The 20,110-nt window shown below is 44.5% G+C and overlaps 1 protein-coding gene across 1 annotated transcript in view; it reads left to right on the forward strand.

The window, feature by feature from the left end:
- Positions 1-20,110, forward strand: part of INTS13 (integrator complex subunit 13) — a 397,661-nt gene that overhangs the window by 266,557 nt on the left and 110,994 nt on the right. The window contains exons 13-14 of the mRNA XM_086920218.1: positions 63-217; positions 1,180-1,410. Coding sequence (XP_086776344.1) covers positions 63-217; positions 1,180-1,410 — 386 coding nt within the window. The remainder of the gene's footprint in view (positions 1-62; positions 218-1,179; positions 1,411-20,110) is intronic.

Here is a 20,110-nt window from a genome sequence, read left to right on the forward strand (position 1 = left end):
CAAAAACAGCCACACACAGGCCTCTATCAATTTTTCACTTTTGGATTCTTTTTTCCATGCAGGTTGTACCTCTGGCTAGTCTCATTGTGAAAGAAATTTTGACAGATGAGGATGTGCTGAGCTGTCAGAAAACAATATATAATCTCGTTGATATGGAGAGGAAAAATGATCCACTGCCTATTTCCACATTGGGTACAAGAGGAAAGGGCCCTAAAAGGTAAAACAATGACAAAATGGTGTGTGCTTCGTAAATGGCGTTGGGTGATGACAAGAAACTTTAAACTAGGCTTGTTCATGGAGATGTACTTTTCAAAAACAGCCAACCCTAGTAATGGAACATTTACCAGATATATTTCGTGTAACAGATAATGGCGCACCCTACAAGTGGCTTGAATCTTGTACTATGATATAATAGCTTATCCAGGAACTTTTTCTTCTTGATTCCTATATTAAACAAATGATTTACCTGTTTTAAAGATCTTATATGCCAGGGTTAGTTCCCAGGCCTTCCAGTAATAACTCTGTTCCACCTAAAAGGCACCTTCCACTTTTAAATCCCTCTAGATGTGAGAGTTACGTTTTGGGTACTTCTCAATAATTGCTCAGGGATACAGGCTGGTATTGTTATGAATTTTTGTATGATGACAGGAGATGATGTGCTTTCGTTTTACAAGTGACCACACTATTACATTGAATAACTAGATCTTCTGTAAGAATTCACTAAAGCCTTTCAAGTGCCTTATCCAGAGGCATCACAGTTGCAGTTCTCTCCTATACAACCTCTTGTCTCCTCGAATTGAGGGGCTTCAGAGCCCAGACTCCTATATTATGGAACAAGTAGTCTCTCAGCTTTAAAACACATTTTCCTATCTTCAAGAAGAAGCTGTAAGTGTTCCTATTAATAGGATGTACTGTGTTATATTTCACTGTTAGGTTCAATGACTAGGAGCCCTATTCAGCACCTAATGACGGTAGAGACTGGGTTTTCCTCTTTTTAGATGTTATTTTTCTTAATGTCTACCAAAGACTAATCTTGCTTGGGCGTCTGGAGGTGCCTTTAAGCAACCACTATGACTAATGGAAAAATATAAACCAGCTTGCTATTTGACAGAAACTTTGTCCAACTTCTTAATAAAATACGAAGTCTGTTCTACTTTTCTCTTTTTCTTTTTTCTAAAGAGATGAGCAATATCGAATCATGTGGAACGAGCTTGAGACCCTGGTAAGGGCGCATATCAACAATTCCGAAAGACACCAGCGTGTCTTGGAGTGTGTATTGGCTTGCAGAAGCAAACCACCAGAAGAGGAGGAACGCAAGAAACGAGGAAGGAAGAGGGAAGAAAAAGAGGACAAGGCTGATAAAACAGTAAAAGACTTGGAACCAGAAAAACTGTGGCAGGAATCTGAAAGGTACAGTTATTTCGATATTAAAAACGCATAATCAGTTATTTTTAAAACACAATTGTTTTTATTGATTTTTTCACAGCAATTATCCAGACATCGTAGAGCTAGACATGAACATACACGCACAATCAGTCATAGCCTTGAAAGATGCTGTATATTTACCTTTGACCCACACTTAAAATTTACATTTAATGTTTTTTTTTAATTTAAGGTTACTTTTTATTTGAAAAGCGCAGAAGTAAAATGATTTTCAAACATATGTTTTCTGTCAAAGGTAATATTTGTGATCTATGTAGAGAACTGAAATATCTAATATTTCAAAAAAGCTAATTAATTATTGAGGGTTTTACCATGGCATGCATCATTAATGCCATGTATTGTTGACAGAAATTATTCTCATCTGGGTCTTGCACAGGTTGGATTCTAAATTAACTGGCAATGTTTTCTAACAGATGGGATTCTAGGTCAGAACCTTTACCTTTGGATAGCTTTCATTACCACGCTGGGTAAAATATTTGTTTTACCACTGTCAGGGGAAGAACATTTATTGTTTTTACCTGTTTTGCTTTGTAGGTGAAGTCTAGGCCGTTTTATCTTTCCATTCTTTGTCATGTTTTAATGTGTGCTTCTTATTATAATTGAACTTAGAACTATTTTCCAAAAGGCTTTTTGTTATCTTTTGCTTGTAGATGGCTTTAGATGCATCTCCTAGGCATGAGTTGCAGTAAGATATTTGAAAGTCAGATGTGGACACAAGACTATGATTTGCATATATTTTTGGCATTCTTGGGATTCTCTAAATAAAATCTGCCCCACTCATGGAGATGTACGCAAATCCTTGATTCCCGTACTAGTAATCATGTGCTCTTACTATGATAATTGTCCATATCTCTGTAGTGGGCAAGTAATTGCTTCCCCTGCACCCTTAATTTACCACTCTGCAGAATCTATATTTATTTACAGAATGGGTAATATCTTCTAAAATGCTTGAGAATACCCACAAACATACACATTTGTGGATGCGCTGGACTAAGCGAACACCTACTTCCTGGCAGCTGGATATTTACTTTAGTAATATTTGGTTAAGAAACGTTGTCAATTTTAGATTATTTCATTTATTTATTAGTCCCTAGTAAAGAGGTACTTTGTATCCTAGGTCTGTAAATTGAATGCAACTCATGGGCATGCAGTGGCAGGGCCTGTGTAGTCGCTGGTGGGGAACTAGCGCTCTTAGCCTCATTTTCTTAGATCGAACAATCATTTCAGCAAGCGCCACATGACTGCTATGATTTGCGCTAAAATTACATTTTAAAAATTGGTTCTTTTTAATATCACGCATTGATTGTGTTTTACCTCACTGTCACTTGAAATACCGTGATTGTTATTTGCTCTGTACCTCGCTCCTACCACCGCGGCTGCATTGCCGTTTGAGTGGCGGGGAGGTGCCATCTTAGGACTGCTGGGACCGATTCGAGCGGTCTAGTCTCACAGAGGTAGGCAGGCTATAAATTGACACACTCCCTGGGACTCGCTGTGATTACTATGGCAGTGGCAGGGCCTGTGTAGTCGCTGGTGGGGAACTAGCGCTCTTAGCCTCATTTTCTTAGATCGAACAATCATTTCAGCAAGCGCCACATGACTGCTATGATTTGCGCTAAAATTACATTTTAAAAATTGGTTCTTTTTAATATCACGCATTGATTGTGTTTTACCTTACTGTCACTTGAAATACCGTGATTGTTATTTGCTCTGTACCTCTGGGACCGATTCGAGCGGTCTAGTCTCACAGAGGTAGGCAGGCTATAAATTGCAATGTGTATTAGGGAGTGCAGCGGACGAGCGCAGCGGGCGCGCCGATGGCGGGCCGAAGGCGCGCTTAAGGCAAGCTCGTCTGCGCTCGTCCGCGACCGTCCGGGCCCAGGGCCCCGTCATTCTGGCCATTTTTAGGTCGAAGGCCTAAAAGGCTGCGCTTGCGCAGTCTTAGGCATGAGATTTAATGATTCTTAGTAGCGCAGAAGGTCCCGCCTCCCTGCCCTCTCTCTCCTTCATTGGCTGGCTTCCTAAACGGAGGCCAGCCATTGGAGGAGAGATGCGTCACTTCAAACAAGCCCCGTCTTTTTCGGATTTGGGGGCGTGATTTTTTGCATTCTTTAGCCCTGTGACGTCGTCAGTCACTCAGGACAGCAAAACCACGCCCCCAAATCCTCAAAATCCGGAAGCTTGAGTCCGCCATTTTCTATCCTTCGCAGTGAAGGTAAGACCGTGTTTGTTTCCCTCCGTGCCTTCTTCCCCCTGTTTCCCGCCCCCCTCCCGCTCTCCGTGTATTTTCGCTGTCCGTGTGTGTGTTTCCCGCCCCCCTCCCGCTCTCCGTGTATTTTCGCTGTCCGTGTGTGTGTTTCCCGCCCCCCTCCCGCTCTCCGTGTATTTTCACTGTCCGTGTGTGTGTTGCCCGCCCCCTGTCTGTTTCCCGCCCCCCTCCCGCTCTCCGTGTATTTTCGCTGTCCGTGTGTGTGTTTCCCGCCCCCTGTCTGTTTCCCGCCCCCCCCGCTCTCCGTGTATTTTCGCTGTCCGTGTGTGTGTTTCCCGCCCCCCTCCCGCCATCTTGCCAGTATTCACGAGTGTGCCGTCAGCAGGGCCCTGAGACACAGCAACTCACGGATCTTCCAAATATCCCCTGCACACAATCTTGCACCCAGAATTTGTTGGAGATGGATTCCCTGCAGCGTGTCAAGAGCGAGAGAGAGGGAGAGATGACAGGTACCTGGGGACCACAGGGTACAGCAGAAGCCGCCCTCCTCACTCACAGCAGCCCCACAGAGGCCCACTCTCATCTTAAATGCGAGTGGGGGGCTGGGCTCTGCGTTTGTACAGTGCAAAGAAGTTGGAACGCAGGGGATGGTCCACGCTTTTATGTCCCCACAATCCAATCAGCAGGGGCAGCTCATCAGAGATTACAGGCCACTCGAAGAGCTCGGTCGCACAGGGAGATGGGAGTGCGCCGTGTAAGCCGATTAGCAGGACCAGGTGCCCATCAGGAACCACCGGCAGCAGCCTGTTTCATAGCTCCGCAGGAGGTGCGACCGATGCCAGGCACTCCCACACACCGGTCGGCAAATGTGGAGCTTCGCCAACCTTAACACCCCCTGGCCAGTGACAAGGTTTTCTTCGGTCTCGGTGCACACCATCGGTGTTAATAGGAGGCAGGGACTCGGGAGATAGTTACCACCCGCCGTCTTAGCAGAGCAATGCGTCCGCAGGCTGGCATGTCGAGTAGTTGTCTACACCGACCTCGGCTCCCCAGTGGGACGAGAGCCGGCTGGTCAGAGGTCTCTTCTCTCTAAGTTAGGACTGTGCCAGGATCGCGAAATTGCAGCTGACCTCATTGGCTGCTGTTGTAAGCATTGTTCGCCATCTTGGAAGGGTGGCGTGGCTGCCGGCCCATTTGGCCGGAGATTGCTGTCAGCTGGCTCATCCACTCAGTGGGACATTCTTTTGTACTTACATGGCCCACGGTGTTTGCACCGCAGGCCGGCTCCCAGATGACGTCAGGTGGATGTGATTACGGCTGGATTACATGGCGCAGGGCCTCGGCCTGGAGGAGAAGGTGGCGCCTCCCTTGGACGCGGTGTCCCTCAGCAGCAGCCTGGACAGCGGCATGCGGACCCCCCAGTGCCGGATCTGCTTCCAAGGTCCCGAGCAGGTGAGTGCGGGACCCCGTCCCACCTGCGGCGTCAGGCTGTGTGACCCTGCTCCCCGGAGGGAGCCCCCCGAAGGGTGTGTGCTCCTCCAGGGGGCACCGTATTTATTGTTTAGTGTCTTGGCGTGCCATCCTCATCTGCAAATGTGTCTGTGTGCCGTGGCCAAGTCTTTGTGATCAGGCCTGTGTGGGCCTGTGCCTGATGTATAGGGGGCCTCAGCTTGGGGACTGAGTCTGGCTGTGTGATCCTCTGGGCATATGATGTATTCGCTGCTATAAAACGCTCTGCTGTGTGGCCATGCCATTCAAAACGCTAGGTGACGAGGGCAGGTTGGTCGGGTATCACAACCAGAAGCAAGCATATGTTAGTGTGTAAACACGTACTTAAAATGTATCTGGGCCTGCACACTTCACACCTAACAGTGTCTTGTTGTAGACAACAAGAGCAAAAGCCCATGATTTGGTTCTCACCACAAACAGTTGTGTCTGTGTTCTCAATGCACACTTCAAAAAAAACTCAAGCGTTCCATCTGTGGGGTGAATGGTGTCTGGTTTTGTTATGTGTAGTGGGAAATGTGTGTGGGCGTGACCAGCAATGGCACGTGTATCTGGACGTGACTCCAGGGGTGTCTGGATGTGTTACCACCAGTGGCAAAGACAAAAGGCGCCTGGGCGTGCCATGCCCAGGAGCAAACAGGTGTATGTGGACCTGCCGGAATCAGAGACTTCCGGCAAAGATGAACCGCGCGCGAGACTCGCAGCGCCTCGCTGTGCTGGGCTTCAGAACGCCGGGCAGTTGTGTGCAGTATGTGTCCGAGGTGGGTGCTGCACGAGCACCCCCATCACCATCCAAAGCCATCTCTGTTCCCAATGCTGAATTGAAGCTGGAGGTTGTGTGAGTGTCGGTGCTGGCGTGTCTGGAGACAGGGCCTCCTCTATCACTACCACTAAAGCTGACTGATTCAGCCGGCCTATCAGAGGCACTAGTTCATTGAACAATCTCTCCATGTACCTAGATGCTGATCGAGCTGTGATGCAAGAGAGCCACCATTGAGTTTTTTTTAGGGTACCCTAACGGATATGGCAGTTATATTTCTGCATGCATGCATTATGTCCGTCTGTGGGGGGCATATGCTAGGAGGCCTTATAATGCTTGTTCGGAATTGCTTCCTGTCGCTGAATGAGAGAAATCTGCACTATCTTGGCAGCCTGCCTTCAGAGATCCGTCATTCCAACTTCTTGAAATCAAGGTTGATTCCCTGATCAACTAGGGTTGATGCTTTTAATGACAAGAGCATCTCCTGTTAACAGATAAACCCTATTGCCATGGAGCAGAGCTCACTCACTTATATCACAAAGATGGTTGCCTTGTATATTTTAAGTTGTCGTGTACAGTGCACTTAACGTGGGTGCGGCTGAAAGTAATCCATGTGTGTGTGCTTTCCTTGCTTTTGCTCTCTATTTTATCGATTAATTGGCACTTTAACACACAGCCTCACTCTCCTTCAAAAAGAAATACATCGAATTAAACACTTGAGATGAACTACTAGTTCAGCTCTCTTATTGCCTATAAGGAGTAGGGCTGTCCACTGATAGTACAATGTGCCCAGGTAAGATGTGCTGGGTTCAGTTTGTGTCAGTACAAAGTAATACAAATGTATGTACAAAACAAAAAACACAGGGCATACACCCGAAACTAGGAAATGGCAGCTTCTTCTGGGAACTGCAAATGATAGAAGTAACTCCTGCCACACCCCTCCTGACCAAAGCTGTCTATAAGCTTGTGATCACGGGCAGTCTTTCTTTTGTTTACTGGCAGGAAGATGTCAGCTTTCAGAAGCAGCTGCCACATCCTTTTTAGTAAAACAGGGCCACAATCTCGTTGTTTTAGGTGCGTTTCATTTTTTCTGTACGTTAGTTATTTTTAATGGAATGTCTTTCATACGTGTTAATATCAAAACAAATTAACATTTAGAGTTACCTTTAAAGATACAGAACTAAATGTCTTGTTCTAATGGGAGTAATTCACACTAACAGCGGTAACTTTTATCTTTAATCCAAACTCATGTTTGGGAGAAATTGGTGACAAGTGATTGAAATAAACACCGTAAAAAATGTGCATTCAACATATTTATTTAAAAAAAAAAATTTAAATTGCTTTCCAAAAAAAGGATCTATGTTTGGCTTAGTGGATTCATTGTCGGCTGGAGAGCCATCCCTCCAAAGAAGCCCCGTCTTTTTCGGATTTGGGGTGTGATTTTTTTGCATTCTTTAGCCCTGTGACGTCGTCCGTCACTCAGGACAGCAAAACCACACCCACAAATCCTCAAAATCCGGAAGCTTGTGTCCGCCATTTTCTATCCTTCGCAGTGAAGGTAAGCCCGTGTTTGTTTCCCTCCGTGCCTTCTTCCCCCTGTCTGTTTCCCGCCCCCTGTATGTTTTCCGCCCCCCTCCCGCTCTCCGTGTATTTTCGCTGTCCGTGTCTGTTTGTGCCTTCTTCCCCCCTGTCTGTTTCCCGCTCTCCGTGTATTTGAGCGCCTCGGCTGCTCCTCCTTATTTGTAAGATTTCATCTTCATACCCACAGGCATTACCCCCTTTTCGCTTCTTTAATGGCTTTTAGTGACCTCAATATCCTCAGTAGCTCCTCCAGCGCTGATAAATAATTGTTTTACATTCTTATAAGAGCCTTTTCATCCGGACTCCCTGGGAGCTCGGGTCATGCTTCATACGACAATCCTATCCCTCTGGGAATTGACCCCCTTCATATGATCACTTTCAAAGCGACGGGGGACCCCACCTGCTAAAACGAGAACGCTGTTTACGCGCTAATCAATAGGCGTTTAGAATCTCGGTTCCCGCGAACAGTGTTCCCTGGGTTATGTTTACCTTAAAGTGCAAACTCTTTTTTTAGCCACTGATACTCTACATCAACTGACCGTTAGCCCATGTATGCAGGTTGACTCTACTACTCCTCCCTATTTAATCGGCTGCCAACAGCTCATATAGGTGTGTAGCTTTAAAATAATAGAAATTGCACAGCTCGCAAAATATCTAAAAGGTCTGTACGTGCGTGTGACACAGACAAATGATCAGACATAATCGAGAGATTCGGGTGTTGACTGTACGATGAGAATATATCTAATTTTTAAGCTTCTGTGTAGACGTAAACGTTCGGTGCAACACGTGAACAGAAATTACGTAGTTTATTTTTGTCTCTAAACCGTTCTGAAATTCTTTTTGTGCGCACATTGAAATGTGTGTGGGGGTGTGTAAATCTACACCATTCATGCAAGTGTGTGCGTCAAATTATATTTAACTCCAAGTGGGTGCACTAAACATCCAACCTGGAAATGCAATTGCCCTTTGGCATAAGTCATATGCTGTGCTTCGATAAGAAAATTAACGCTAACAAACGTGTACCAAGCCACTGTTTACTCTTGGGTATTTTGTGCCCTCTCTATATGGTAGTATTCTTATATCCCGAGTCAGTTGCCAGCGCTAATAATCCTGGCATTTGTGGGCTGTGCTCTAGGAATGGTTGCACAGCAGACGCCACCCTCCCAATAGTACACTTCCGTGCTATGTCTCTTTATGAAGGAAGGCACTTCACATGCTGACAGGTCCTGCATCAGGCCCACAGTGTTGGTAGTGCAAGTCTGAGCACACTGCTTTCAGCGTAACAAGGAAGAGATGTTAGAATTGACATAAGAGAAGCTAGTGAAAACTATTTTCTTTTTAGAAGGTGACTGGCAGAAAAAAAATATGGCTATACCACGCCCATAAATAACACTGATAAGAGGCCGCTGTTCTATGTGTGTTTTTTTCTGTTCATGTTTTGCCTTTTGTGGCATTGTTTGAATTGTTGGCTTGATAGCACTTACCACTTAATATTTTATGCCATTTTAAAAGGGTTTTGGTTTTTCGATTTCCAAGAATTGCTCGCCAGCCTGCGTCCAGGAGGGTTGTGCATAATTTATATTGTCTGTGTTCCTGTTATATCTGAGGTAGTGGTGGATGTTACAGCTAGAATAAGGCATCTCCATGGCAATAAAGCCCTCGAAGGGAGGAGGAGAGAGGGCTCTCAAATTCACTACAACACTCTCTCACTACCTCACACTCTCTCTATATACTACCTCACTCTATTTCTATCTCACTATCTCTCTCTCTCACTATATCACAACACACTCTCTCTAAAGTTCACTACATCACTCTCTCACTACCCCACAACTTCACTCTTTCTCTAACTCACTACTTCACTCTCTCTATCTCACTACTGCACTCTCTCTCTCTCTCAAATACAATAACTCACTTTCACTCTCTCATACACTACCTCACTCTCTCTCTAGCTCACTACTTCACAACATCGCTCTGTTTCTATCTCAATACAGCACAACAACTCTCACCCTCACTACCTCATTCTTTCACTACCTTACTCTCTCTCTCTCTCTCTCTCTCACTACCTCACTCTATATCTACTTCACTCTCCCACAAAACAAAAATAACTACATCACTACTCGAATTATATCTATAAAACTATCTCACTCTCTCTCTCACTAACTCTCTCCATAACATCACTCTATTTCGATATCACTCTCAATACCTAACTATAACACAAGTCACTCACTCAAAAAACAACTACAACACTCTCTCGCTGACTCACTCTCTAGCTCACTAGCTCACAAGTTCACTCTCTCTCTCCAACTCACTACGTCACTCTCTATCTCACTAACTCTCTTTCTATCTCACTAAGTCACTTTCACTCTCTCTTACACTACCTCAATCCTTCTCTATCTCACTACGTCACAACATCACTCATTGTTTCTATCTCCCTACCACCAAAAATCACTCTCCATCCCTAACTCACTCTTTCACTACCTCACTCTATCTACCTCACAAACTCACTGTTTCTATCTCACTACCTCAGAACATCCCTCTACCTCACTCTTTCACTACCTCACTTTCTCTGTCTCTCACTACCTCACTCTCTATCGACCCATCTCTCACTATATAACTCTCTACCTCACTATTCCACTCTATCTCACTATCTCACAACTTCTCTCTCTCAAAACATCACTACCTCACTCTCTCACTACCTCACTCTCTACCACACAACCTCACGTCACTTTCTTTCTCTAACTCACTACCTCAATCACTCTATCTCACTAACTCACTTTCACTCTCTTTCACTACCTCTTTCTCCATCTCACTACATCACAACATCACTCTATGCTTATCTCACTACCTCACAACATCCCTCTACCTCACTCTTTACTACCTCACTCTCTATCTACCTCACTCTCTCTCACTACCTCACTCTCTCTATTTCAATACCTCACTCGCTCGCTCTATCTCACTACCTCACTCTCTCTCTGCTAATGCAATAGGTATCACATATGCAAAATACAAAGCTAATGCCAATACAAATGACAAGGCCATTTATTTAGGGATACAAAAAAGATAAAAAAATAATGAGCAATTCCAATAGCTCTACCTATAATATTGCCGAGACCATTGCATTGTAAATGCTTGTTATACATACTCCTCGGCTGATCTCGCGGCCCTCAGACCATTAGATCCACTACTTCCTCCTGTGTTGCCTCATGTTCTAAAGCGTATTAATCTCTATGGCATTCAGAAATCTGCACTCCTAGCCTGCGAGGACAAACTTGCACCTCGTACCTCCCTCAGCAAGGAACCTGATAGTGCACTGGCTGATAGGAAAGTCCATTGCCTTTACCTCAATACGAGATCAATGGTCAAACACCAAACGGACCTTTTCCTCCTATTATCATCCGAAAAACCTGATGTCCTTATGTTGACCGAGACATGGCTCTCGGAGGACTCATTACCAGACATCCTGGCTGTTCTACCGGCCGATTATTTTATACTTACTGGTAATCGGCCCCCAGGCAAGAAAGGCGGTGGTGTAGCGGCCATCATTCATAAATCTCACAATTGCATGGCTTTACCAACCTTGTCCTTGGGCGATTCAGACAACATCGTCTTTAAAATGCATACTACCAAGGGTGCCATTCTCTTCGTTCTTATCTATCGCCCCCCACACTCGATGCCCTCCTTCCCCACTTCTCTGGCCGAACAACTGGCACCGTTAGTGACCAACTATTCCAGGTGTATGTTGGCCGGTGACTTGAACTTCTGGTTTGACAAACCAGAGGCGGACCCTCAGGCAGCTGTATTGCAGGAGCTACTGGCCGACAACCTTAGGCAACACATAGATTCCCCCACTCATAAGAAAGGCCATAATCTAGACCAGCTTTGGTCCTACAACTTACAGCTCCCTGATTATTGAACCCTGCATATGGTCAGATCATTTTTTGATATGCTTCTCTTTTCTGATCCAAGGGTCTTTGAAACTGACAACTGGGAAAGGTGGGACGTTTCGCAAATGGAAGGGCATCGACATGCCAGCATTAATTGACACCCTGACCGCGACGCAACCCTCTTCATCACAAGATTTGGATTTGATGGAGAAATCCCTTTCGGACTGGCTTGTGAACGCGGCAGACACCCATGCTCCTTGGGTTAAAGTCTCTCATTCTCGCCCCAATAATGCCACAAATGGTTTAACTCCCAACTTAACTCTCAGAAACTGGAGGTCCGCCAGTTGGAGAGGAAATGGAGAGCTAGCTATTCTACTCCAAATAAAGTGGCCTACTGTGCAGCCCGTAAAAATTACCAGAAAGCCATTCTCAAACAAAAAACTGAGTATTTTTCTGGAATTATCCTTAACTCACACAACAAATCTAAAGACATATTTAGGATAGTGCATGAACTCAGCAGCTGTGACCGAACAACTCCCTCTGTTATCCCCACCCAAGAGCTGTGCAATTCTCTTAACAGCTTCTTTTTGGAAAAAATTGACACCATCAAAAAGAGTATCCTGGCCTGCCCCTCACCCACCCCTTTAAGTGATATCTCTCCTAACCCGTCGCTACTGCACTCATTTACTCCTATTATCTTAGAAACATTGACTACTCTTTTAGCCCGGGTCAAATCTGGCTCTCCATCCGACCCTTGCCCTCCACTCATTCTCAGAGATATCGGTCTGTCCCTCCCGCAGGGGATAATTACCCTGTTAAAGAACTCGCTTTCCAGTGGCACTGTGCCAAAAAACTTCAAACATGCTTCTGTTGTTCCACTTCTCAAGAAACCAGGCACTGACCCCCTCATCCCTACCAACTACAGACCTATCTCCCTACTCCCCTATTTCTCAAAAGTACTGGAAGCTCATGTAACAAACTGTTTGTCTAATTTCATCGAGACAACTCAGTATCTGGTGCCCAACCAGGCGGGATTCCGACCCGGCCACTCGACGGAGGCCGTCATCGTGGCTGTCTAGAACAAGCTCCGTTCGAACACTGACAAAGGCATCCATCAGGCGCTGATACTCCTCGATCTGTCGGCCGCGTTCGACACGGTTGACTATTCCATCCTGGTCAGCCGTGTCGAGCAGGCCGGCCTCAGGGGCTCGGCCCTGAATTGGATCACCTCCTTTGTCTCTGACCGATCACAATCTGTCACACTTGGTCCGTTTTCTGCTCCTAAATTGTTTTCATTTTGTGGGGTCCCACAGAGGTCCTCACTGTCACCTCTCTTATTTAATCTTTATCTTCGTCCTCTGCTTCACTCACTAAAGAATTATCAGGTCTCCATTTTTAATTATGCTGATGACCTACAACTTATATTCCCCCTCAATACACCAGATTCAGTTACTGAATTCCACAATGCTATGGATCACATCCATAGATGGATGAACCTCAACCACCTCAAACTTAACCCAGGCAAGACCGAACTGATCTTGCCTGGGAAAAGTGAGCTAAGTTGGGGTCCCCATTTCTGGCCAAGCATCATGGGCCAGCCCCCGTGCAAATCTTCATCTGTGAAAAGCTTGGGAGTCCTAATCAGTGCCGACCTCTCTCTTAAGGGTCAAATTGGAGCTGTTGTCTCCGGGGCTTTCTTTCAGCTCCGGAAAATAAAAAATTTCCCAATTCCTTACCCACTCAGCCCTGATCCAGGTGGTCATTGCTTTGGTTATGTCCAGATTGGACTTCTCTAATAGCATCTACCTGGGACTTCCGCTTGGCCAACTTAAGAGACTACAACTAGTTCAAAACCAAGCGGCCAGACTGATCCTCAAGCAGCCAAAGTGGCAATCTATCACCCCTGGCCTGGAACAACTGCACTGGCTCCCGGTGGCGCAGAGGGTCATGTTTAAGACGGGCTGCATGGTTTTCAAAGCTCTTCAACACACTGGCCCTAAGTTTATTGAAGGCTTGGTACTCAGGTACACCCCCTCGCTTAATCTCCGCTCTGCAAAGAAGGATCTCTTAATTGTTCCTTCCTATAACAAAAAACGTTCAGGTGGCTGCTGCTTTGACTTTTTAGCCGCCAGCCTTTGGAATACGCTTCCTCTGCCCCTCAGACAGAGCCCTGACATTCTCACTTTTAGACATCACTTTAAAACTTGGCTTTTTAGACAGGCCTTCAAATAATGTTTATTCCTAATTTGGCTGTCTATTTTTCCTTTCTTAGTTATGTTCCCGTACCTCAGCGCCATGAAGCCCAAGGGCGTACGTGCGCTTTATAAATATTATTTAACATAACATAACATAACATAACTTATTGTGCCACCCACATAAGTAGCTCTTTAAAACTGGCAAAATAAACCTTTTGTCAGGCCTAGACTTCTCTCTTTAATACATATGTCAACTCTAGGGTAGGCACGAAACATAGCTCTCCATATGACTGATTGTATAATATGAGCCATTAGAGTACTTTAAGCCTGCCTGATAATATTGCCCCAGTAATGCACAGCAGCGTCCTCAGGCTTTGCCATAGTGTTCATCTGACTAGCGATCTAGTTATTGGCACCCTAATGCGCAGCCGCAGCCTCAGCCTCACATCATGCCATGGTCTCCGTAAGGTCAGCGCACTAGTTTCTGGAACATATGAACTTCGCAGTTCCGCTCACGTGATGACGTGACCACTTCCTCCGTCTTCCTACTTCTAACAGGAAGACCTTCCGCAGACCGCGCAACGGCAGGATCCGGTCCACAACATAGGTTACAATGGTTTCTAACCCGAGACAAATGTGAGTACAAGCGCCTGCTAGCAATACGCAGGAGCCGTGATGCGAGTAAGTACATTACCGCAACCGCTGTCTCGCCTTTTTACTCTTTTGTAGGGTCAGAATTGGGTGTAGCATTGTATGATTGGACCCATGAGGTGTTTTTCAAACAAAGTCAAAGTGAGGCTGCATTCATGTTGTCAGTCAATATGTCCCGTCCGTCTTTCTGTGTTAAATGTGTTCTCTTGATATAAGTCACGCGCATCCACTAGATACTTAATTTTAAATACTCACCAAATGTGCCAGAATGCAAAACATTTGAAGTTTACAAATAGTCCACCATTGAGTAATACCCCACTACTCTTCGCATGGAGGAGCGCTAATAAGTAAGACGTGCATGAAATGCTTGAATGCAGATGAATGTCGCATTGTACTTGTTCTTTTTCCTTCACAGGCACTCCCCACAGAGGATCTGTAAGTAACAAGATCCCACCACACTCACAGCGCACTTTAGGGTGTGTGCTGATATTTACACCACCGGGGCCTTTTTCCTTTGGCCACACACTTAAATTTGGTCCTGATGAAAGCCTCTTGAACATATCTGAAGGCTGAAACTAGTAGACCTACACTTTCCCAGGGATATAGAGGTACATTTTAAAACCTCATGCATATCCAGATGAGGTTTTTACCTATGTCCTAGGACCCTTTCATTAAAACATTTATAAGGGTATTTCCTAGAGACATTTTTATCACGTAATTTCACTTCACATAGCACTTTCCACGTCTCACACAATAACCCGCTCCGCTGTAATTCAGGCATTGAAGCACAGCTGGATTGCACTCTGTAATCCAGTTGGGCCCGATGATGAAGCATGCCACCTACTAGGTAGGTGGGTGAGGGGTTTCCTAAAACAACCTTTTGTTTGCGCTCCTTTTCAAAGGTGTAGGTCAGGAACTACGACCTAAAACCTACTAAGGACTTGTCCACTTTGTTAATTTCCATATTACCCAGGGAAAAGGACAAGTAGCCTTACTATTTTTTCCCTACCCTGTAGTTGTTCCTTTGTATTATGACAGCCCACAGCTGTGAGAGTTGAGTCTCTTTCTCAATTTTTTGTATCTAATCCAAGCGCTATTCCTGAGAACCCACTGACAACATGGCTGAGAAATCTGGACTCACTTTCACTGACGAGGATGTCAGCAACATCCTAGCAATTAAACAACACAACTGCCAGTACTGGAAGTTACTTTCAAATAATGATGTAGACCTTTATGAGTAAAACATACCGGTCCGTTTTTTTACTTTCGTCACTAGTTTATTATTTCGTTTATTTCACTAGTCGAGCATTATTTTTTGATAAGCAAATCATGGATTTTTTTTGCATGTACACATATAAAACATTGCATCAAAAATAGCTATATACAATACAATTTGCAAATTCCCAACACAGCCAACTCGCACACTGGCCAATCCATTCATCCTTCACTCATACAAACATATACTTTGGTCCTAATGTCGCTATATTGTGGTTGACAAAAGGGACCAAAACCAGGTCGACCTGGTTTTGGTCCCTTTTGTCAACCACAATATAGCGAGATTTATCTTCCTAGCAGGGCTCTGCTTCTAAATATGTTTCTGACCAAATGAAACTATGAGATGAAAAATCGTTTATATGGACAGATAATCTATTATTGACATTAGGACCAAAGTATATGTTTGTATGAGTGAAGGATGAATGGATTGGCCAGTGTGCGAGTTGGATGTGTTGGGAATTTGTAATTCGGGAACCCCAACAACAGGTTTCCTTTTTTAGGATAAGGCTGGAGAGGACGAGAGAGACGACCCCGAAGAGGACAAGTACATTGGGAGGAAGACATGAACCTGAGTGCCAACACACGCAGCAAAACAAAGGAAACACAGGCGGGACCGAGTGCAAGCAGACACTAGTCACGAACCTGTCAGACCACATCCTCACAGATGCAGAGGAAGAAGTACTTAACAAAGGACTAGGTTTTTAACCAACTGCCAAACTTGATAAATGTAAACTTCATTGTGACCTTTCTGACTTCTATCGGAAGCTAAGACTAAAAGCCTTTTTTGAAAATCAATCACCGACAGAAACACAGAATGAGGATAAAGGCGACACTACCTTAAAACTCAAATCCAGCTTTAAACCACCACCACACACTACACCTGTGGAACTAATAGCCTTTGAACAAGCTATCTACAAAGGGATAGAAAATACCTCAGAAGACCATATTTTCAAAAATACAAGCGTGAAACAGTTTCCCGCCATAAAAGAGCTGAAAAATAATGATGACATCATCATAAAACCTGCGGACAAGGGAGGTGGTATAGTCCTACAAAACAGAAGTGCATACCACACTGAATGCTTATGCCTCCTAGATGACACTAAAAACTATCGCAAACTGGAACAAGATCAAAGTAACACCCTCAAAACCAAAATAGAAATACTGGTTCATGAGGCAGAATCAAATGGAGACATCAGCAAACAAAAAGCTGCATTCCTGACTCCAGGGGGCACCAAGATACCATACTTTTATACAATCCCAAAGATTCATAAGAACAAAACACCCCCGTCTGGCAGACCCACCGTGTCCGGCATAGGCTCACTTTTGGAACCGCTGTCTCGCTTTTGCGAGTTCTTTTTGCAACCAGAGGTACAGGTATCCCCTGCATATCTGAAAGATACAAAAGACCTACTAAGCCACATAAACAACCTTCAATTCAACCCCGCAACATCAATCCTAGTGAGCATGGATATTGAAAGCTTGTACACCAGCCTACCTCAAGATGATACACTTGCAGTCCTCCGCACCTCACTTGACAGTACGGAATGGAAGTATAGGAGACCCAAGTCATTTGTCCTGGAATGTGCTGAACTAGCTTTAAAAGACAACTTTTTCGAATATAAAGGCACTCTCTTTCTACAACAATACGGAACTTCAATGGGGAGCAGGTTTGGGCCGAGCGTGGCCGGACTATATGTGTCCAATTTTGAAGGACTACACATTCCGAACCCCCAGTCTACATTTGGCAAAGGATATAACATTCTGCAAGAGATACATAGATGACGTCTTCCTAATTTGGACAAATATCGAAAACAGACTGCTAGAATTCCTTGATTGGATCAACACCCTTGACCCCAACTTAAAACTCATACACGCTAAAAGTCAAGAGAGCATCACGTTCTGGGATCTGGATATAGAGGCACAGAAAGGCGGCTTCACCACCAAGCCTCATTTTAAATCCACTGCAAAAAACTCTCTTCTGCGCTTCAAAAGTTTACATCCTAGACCACTGAGGGAAAATTTACCATATGGGCAATATCTCAGATTAAGACGCAATTGCAGTGAAGTCATGGAGTTTAAATCACAGTCAGATGCACTGACAACAAAACTACTGAACAGGGGGTATCCTAACAATATCATCAAATAAGCCCAAAAAAGAGCAAGAAACCAGAATCGGGAAAGCCTATTAGAGAGTACAGAGCACACAGAATCTACCATCCCTTTAACTTGTGTGACCACGTACAATTCCATCTCAAACAAAGTCGCCAAAATGATTCAGAGTAATTGGAAAATTGTAACCAGGTAAACTGCAAAGGGAAAAAACACTATTCTCCTACAGAAGATCACAAAACTTACGAGATAGTTTGGAGTCCACAAGCCCTAAAAAACTAACTCCGACCAACAACACATGCTTAATGCATGTGGTCTACCAAATGTCACTGGCCACTTTCTCTGTAGCAATTGTAGTGTCTGTCATTTAACCAAAACTATAAAAACCCTAGACTTTGAACAGGGAAAAATATGGAATATCAGAAGACACACCAACTGTAATTCAGCTTAAGTGGTCTATCTAATCACATGCCCATGTCAACTGAGGAACGTGGGCATGACCAGCCGCAAAATAAAGACCAGAATATGCGAACATCGGAGCAACATCCGATGTAAGCTGAATACCACGAAAGTGACGACTATTTTCTAATTGCAGGACACACGACCAATGACATGACCTGGGTGGTCATTGAACAACTAGATGCACAAACTGGAAATGTACAAGACATGCTTTTGGAAAAAGAGCAACGTCGGGTGTATAGACTCTCAACTCACACCAAAGGTCTCAATGACAATGTGCCATGGAACATTATACAGAGAAAATAATCATATTGTATTATATGGTTCCAATGATGGAGATGCGTGGTACTAGGCAACAGGCCCACAGAGATCCCAGATATACACCATGTCGTAGTACTATACACTAATATATCTCATTATGAAACACGTCTGAGGTGAAGCCCAGACACCCATTACTCTTTAATCACCATCCGTTCCCACAAGGACCGTGCCTACATATAGAACTCTAGAGCTCTCCATATGACTGATTGTATAATATGAGCAATTAGAGTACTTTAAATCTACCTGATAATATTGCCCCAGTAATGCCCAGCTGCATCCTCAGGCTTTGCCATAGTGTTTATCTGACTAGCGCTCTAGTTATTGGCACCCTAATGCGCAGCCGCAGCCTCACATTATGCCACGGTCTCCGTAAGGTTAGCGCACTCGTTTCTGGAACATGCAAGCTTTGCAGTTTTGACCACGTGATGACGTGACCACTTCCTCCGTCTTCCTACTTCTAAGTGGAAGACCTTCTGCAGACCGCACAACAGCGGGATCCGGTCCACAACGTAGGTTACAATGATTTCTAGCCCCATACAAACGGGAGTACAAGCGCCCGCTAGCAATACGCAGGAGCTGCGAAGCGAGTAAGTACATTACCGCAACCGCTGTCTCAGCCTTTTTACTCTTTTGTAGGGTCAGAATTGGGTGTAGCATTGTATGATTGGATCCATGAGGCGTTTTTCAAACAGAGTCAAAGTGAGGCAGCATTCATGTTGTCAGTCAATATGTCCCGTCCGTCTTTCTGTGTTAAATGTGTTCTCTTGATATAAATCAGGCGCATCCACTAGATACTTAATTTGAAATACTCAACAAATGTGCCAGAACGCGAAACATTTGAAGCTTATAAATAGTCTACCATTGAGTAATACGCACAAATAGACTACGTGTGCCATGAGGCTGTTGCTAGCCATTGGTAGGAATGGGTAGGTATGTTTTGGACTTTCTGCTGCCTGCTTAGGCAAGAGAACCTCTGGTCTACCTGTTTACAACTATCTGCATGGCCCAGTCGAAACTGTACTGCAGTGGGATGCCTTACTTGGCATTTGCCCTAACAGGTGCATGGTAAACTGAGGTTGATTAGGTACCTCAGACCAAAAGCCTCAAAGAGGTCGAGGGGCCTCTGACTACATCTTAATTTCAGTGAATGAAACTACACCAAATTTGATAGGCCCATGCTGCTTGGTACCACCCAGTACCTTTTGTTGGTCTGGTGTGATGGAACTAAGTTCTGATGTGTTAATATGAATATATTGCAGTTGAAATTATAATGATATGTTGTATATAACTATGTTTTTCTGGCTTATGCCAAACTAGGCCTCAACTCCATCTTAAATTAGTATGGCTGCTGGCTCATTATTTCATTTCTCATTGACACAGCAGACAACACAATGTGCTCTGCTGTCTTTTGGTGACATGTTGCTGTGGAAGTACCCGGAGGTAGCCTTTAGATACCTGAAGGTGTTCCTGCTTGCTCACTGTAGGCCTTTCATCTAGGAGTCTTTTCATTATTAAGGTAATCAGATTTGTTCTGACACCTCTGATGACATCAGGTCAGAAATGGCATATTAATATTCATTCAGGTTGGTAGTACTAGGATGGTGGTATTATATACGGTTTCATAATGCTGAATTGTGATTTGACTAAGTATTGATACATTTGCTCATCTCATGCTGACTCCGCGACTTCGAAAGCTTTCTGTGTTGAAAATTGTTAC

Source organism: Lissotriton vulgaris, chromosome 1_1 (assembly GCF_964263255.1).
Source record: "Lissotriton vulgaris chromosome 1_1, aLisVul1.2, whole genome shotgun sequence".
In the NCBI taxonomy this organism is placed as follows: Eukaryota; Metazoa; Chordata; class Amphibia; order Caudata; family Salamandridae; genus Lissotriton; species Lissotriton vulgaris.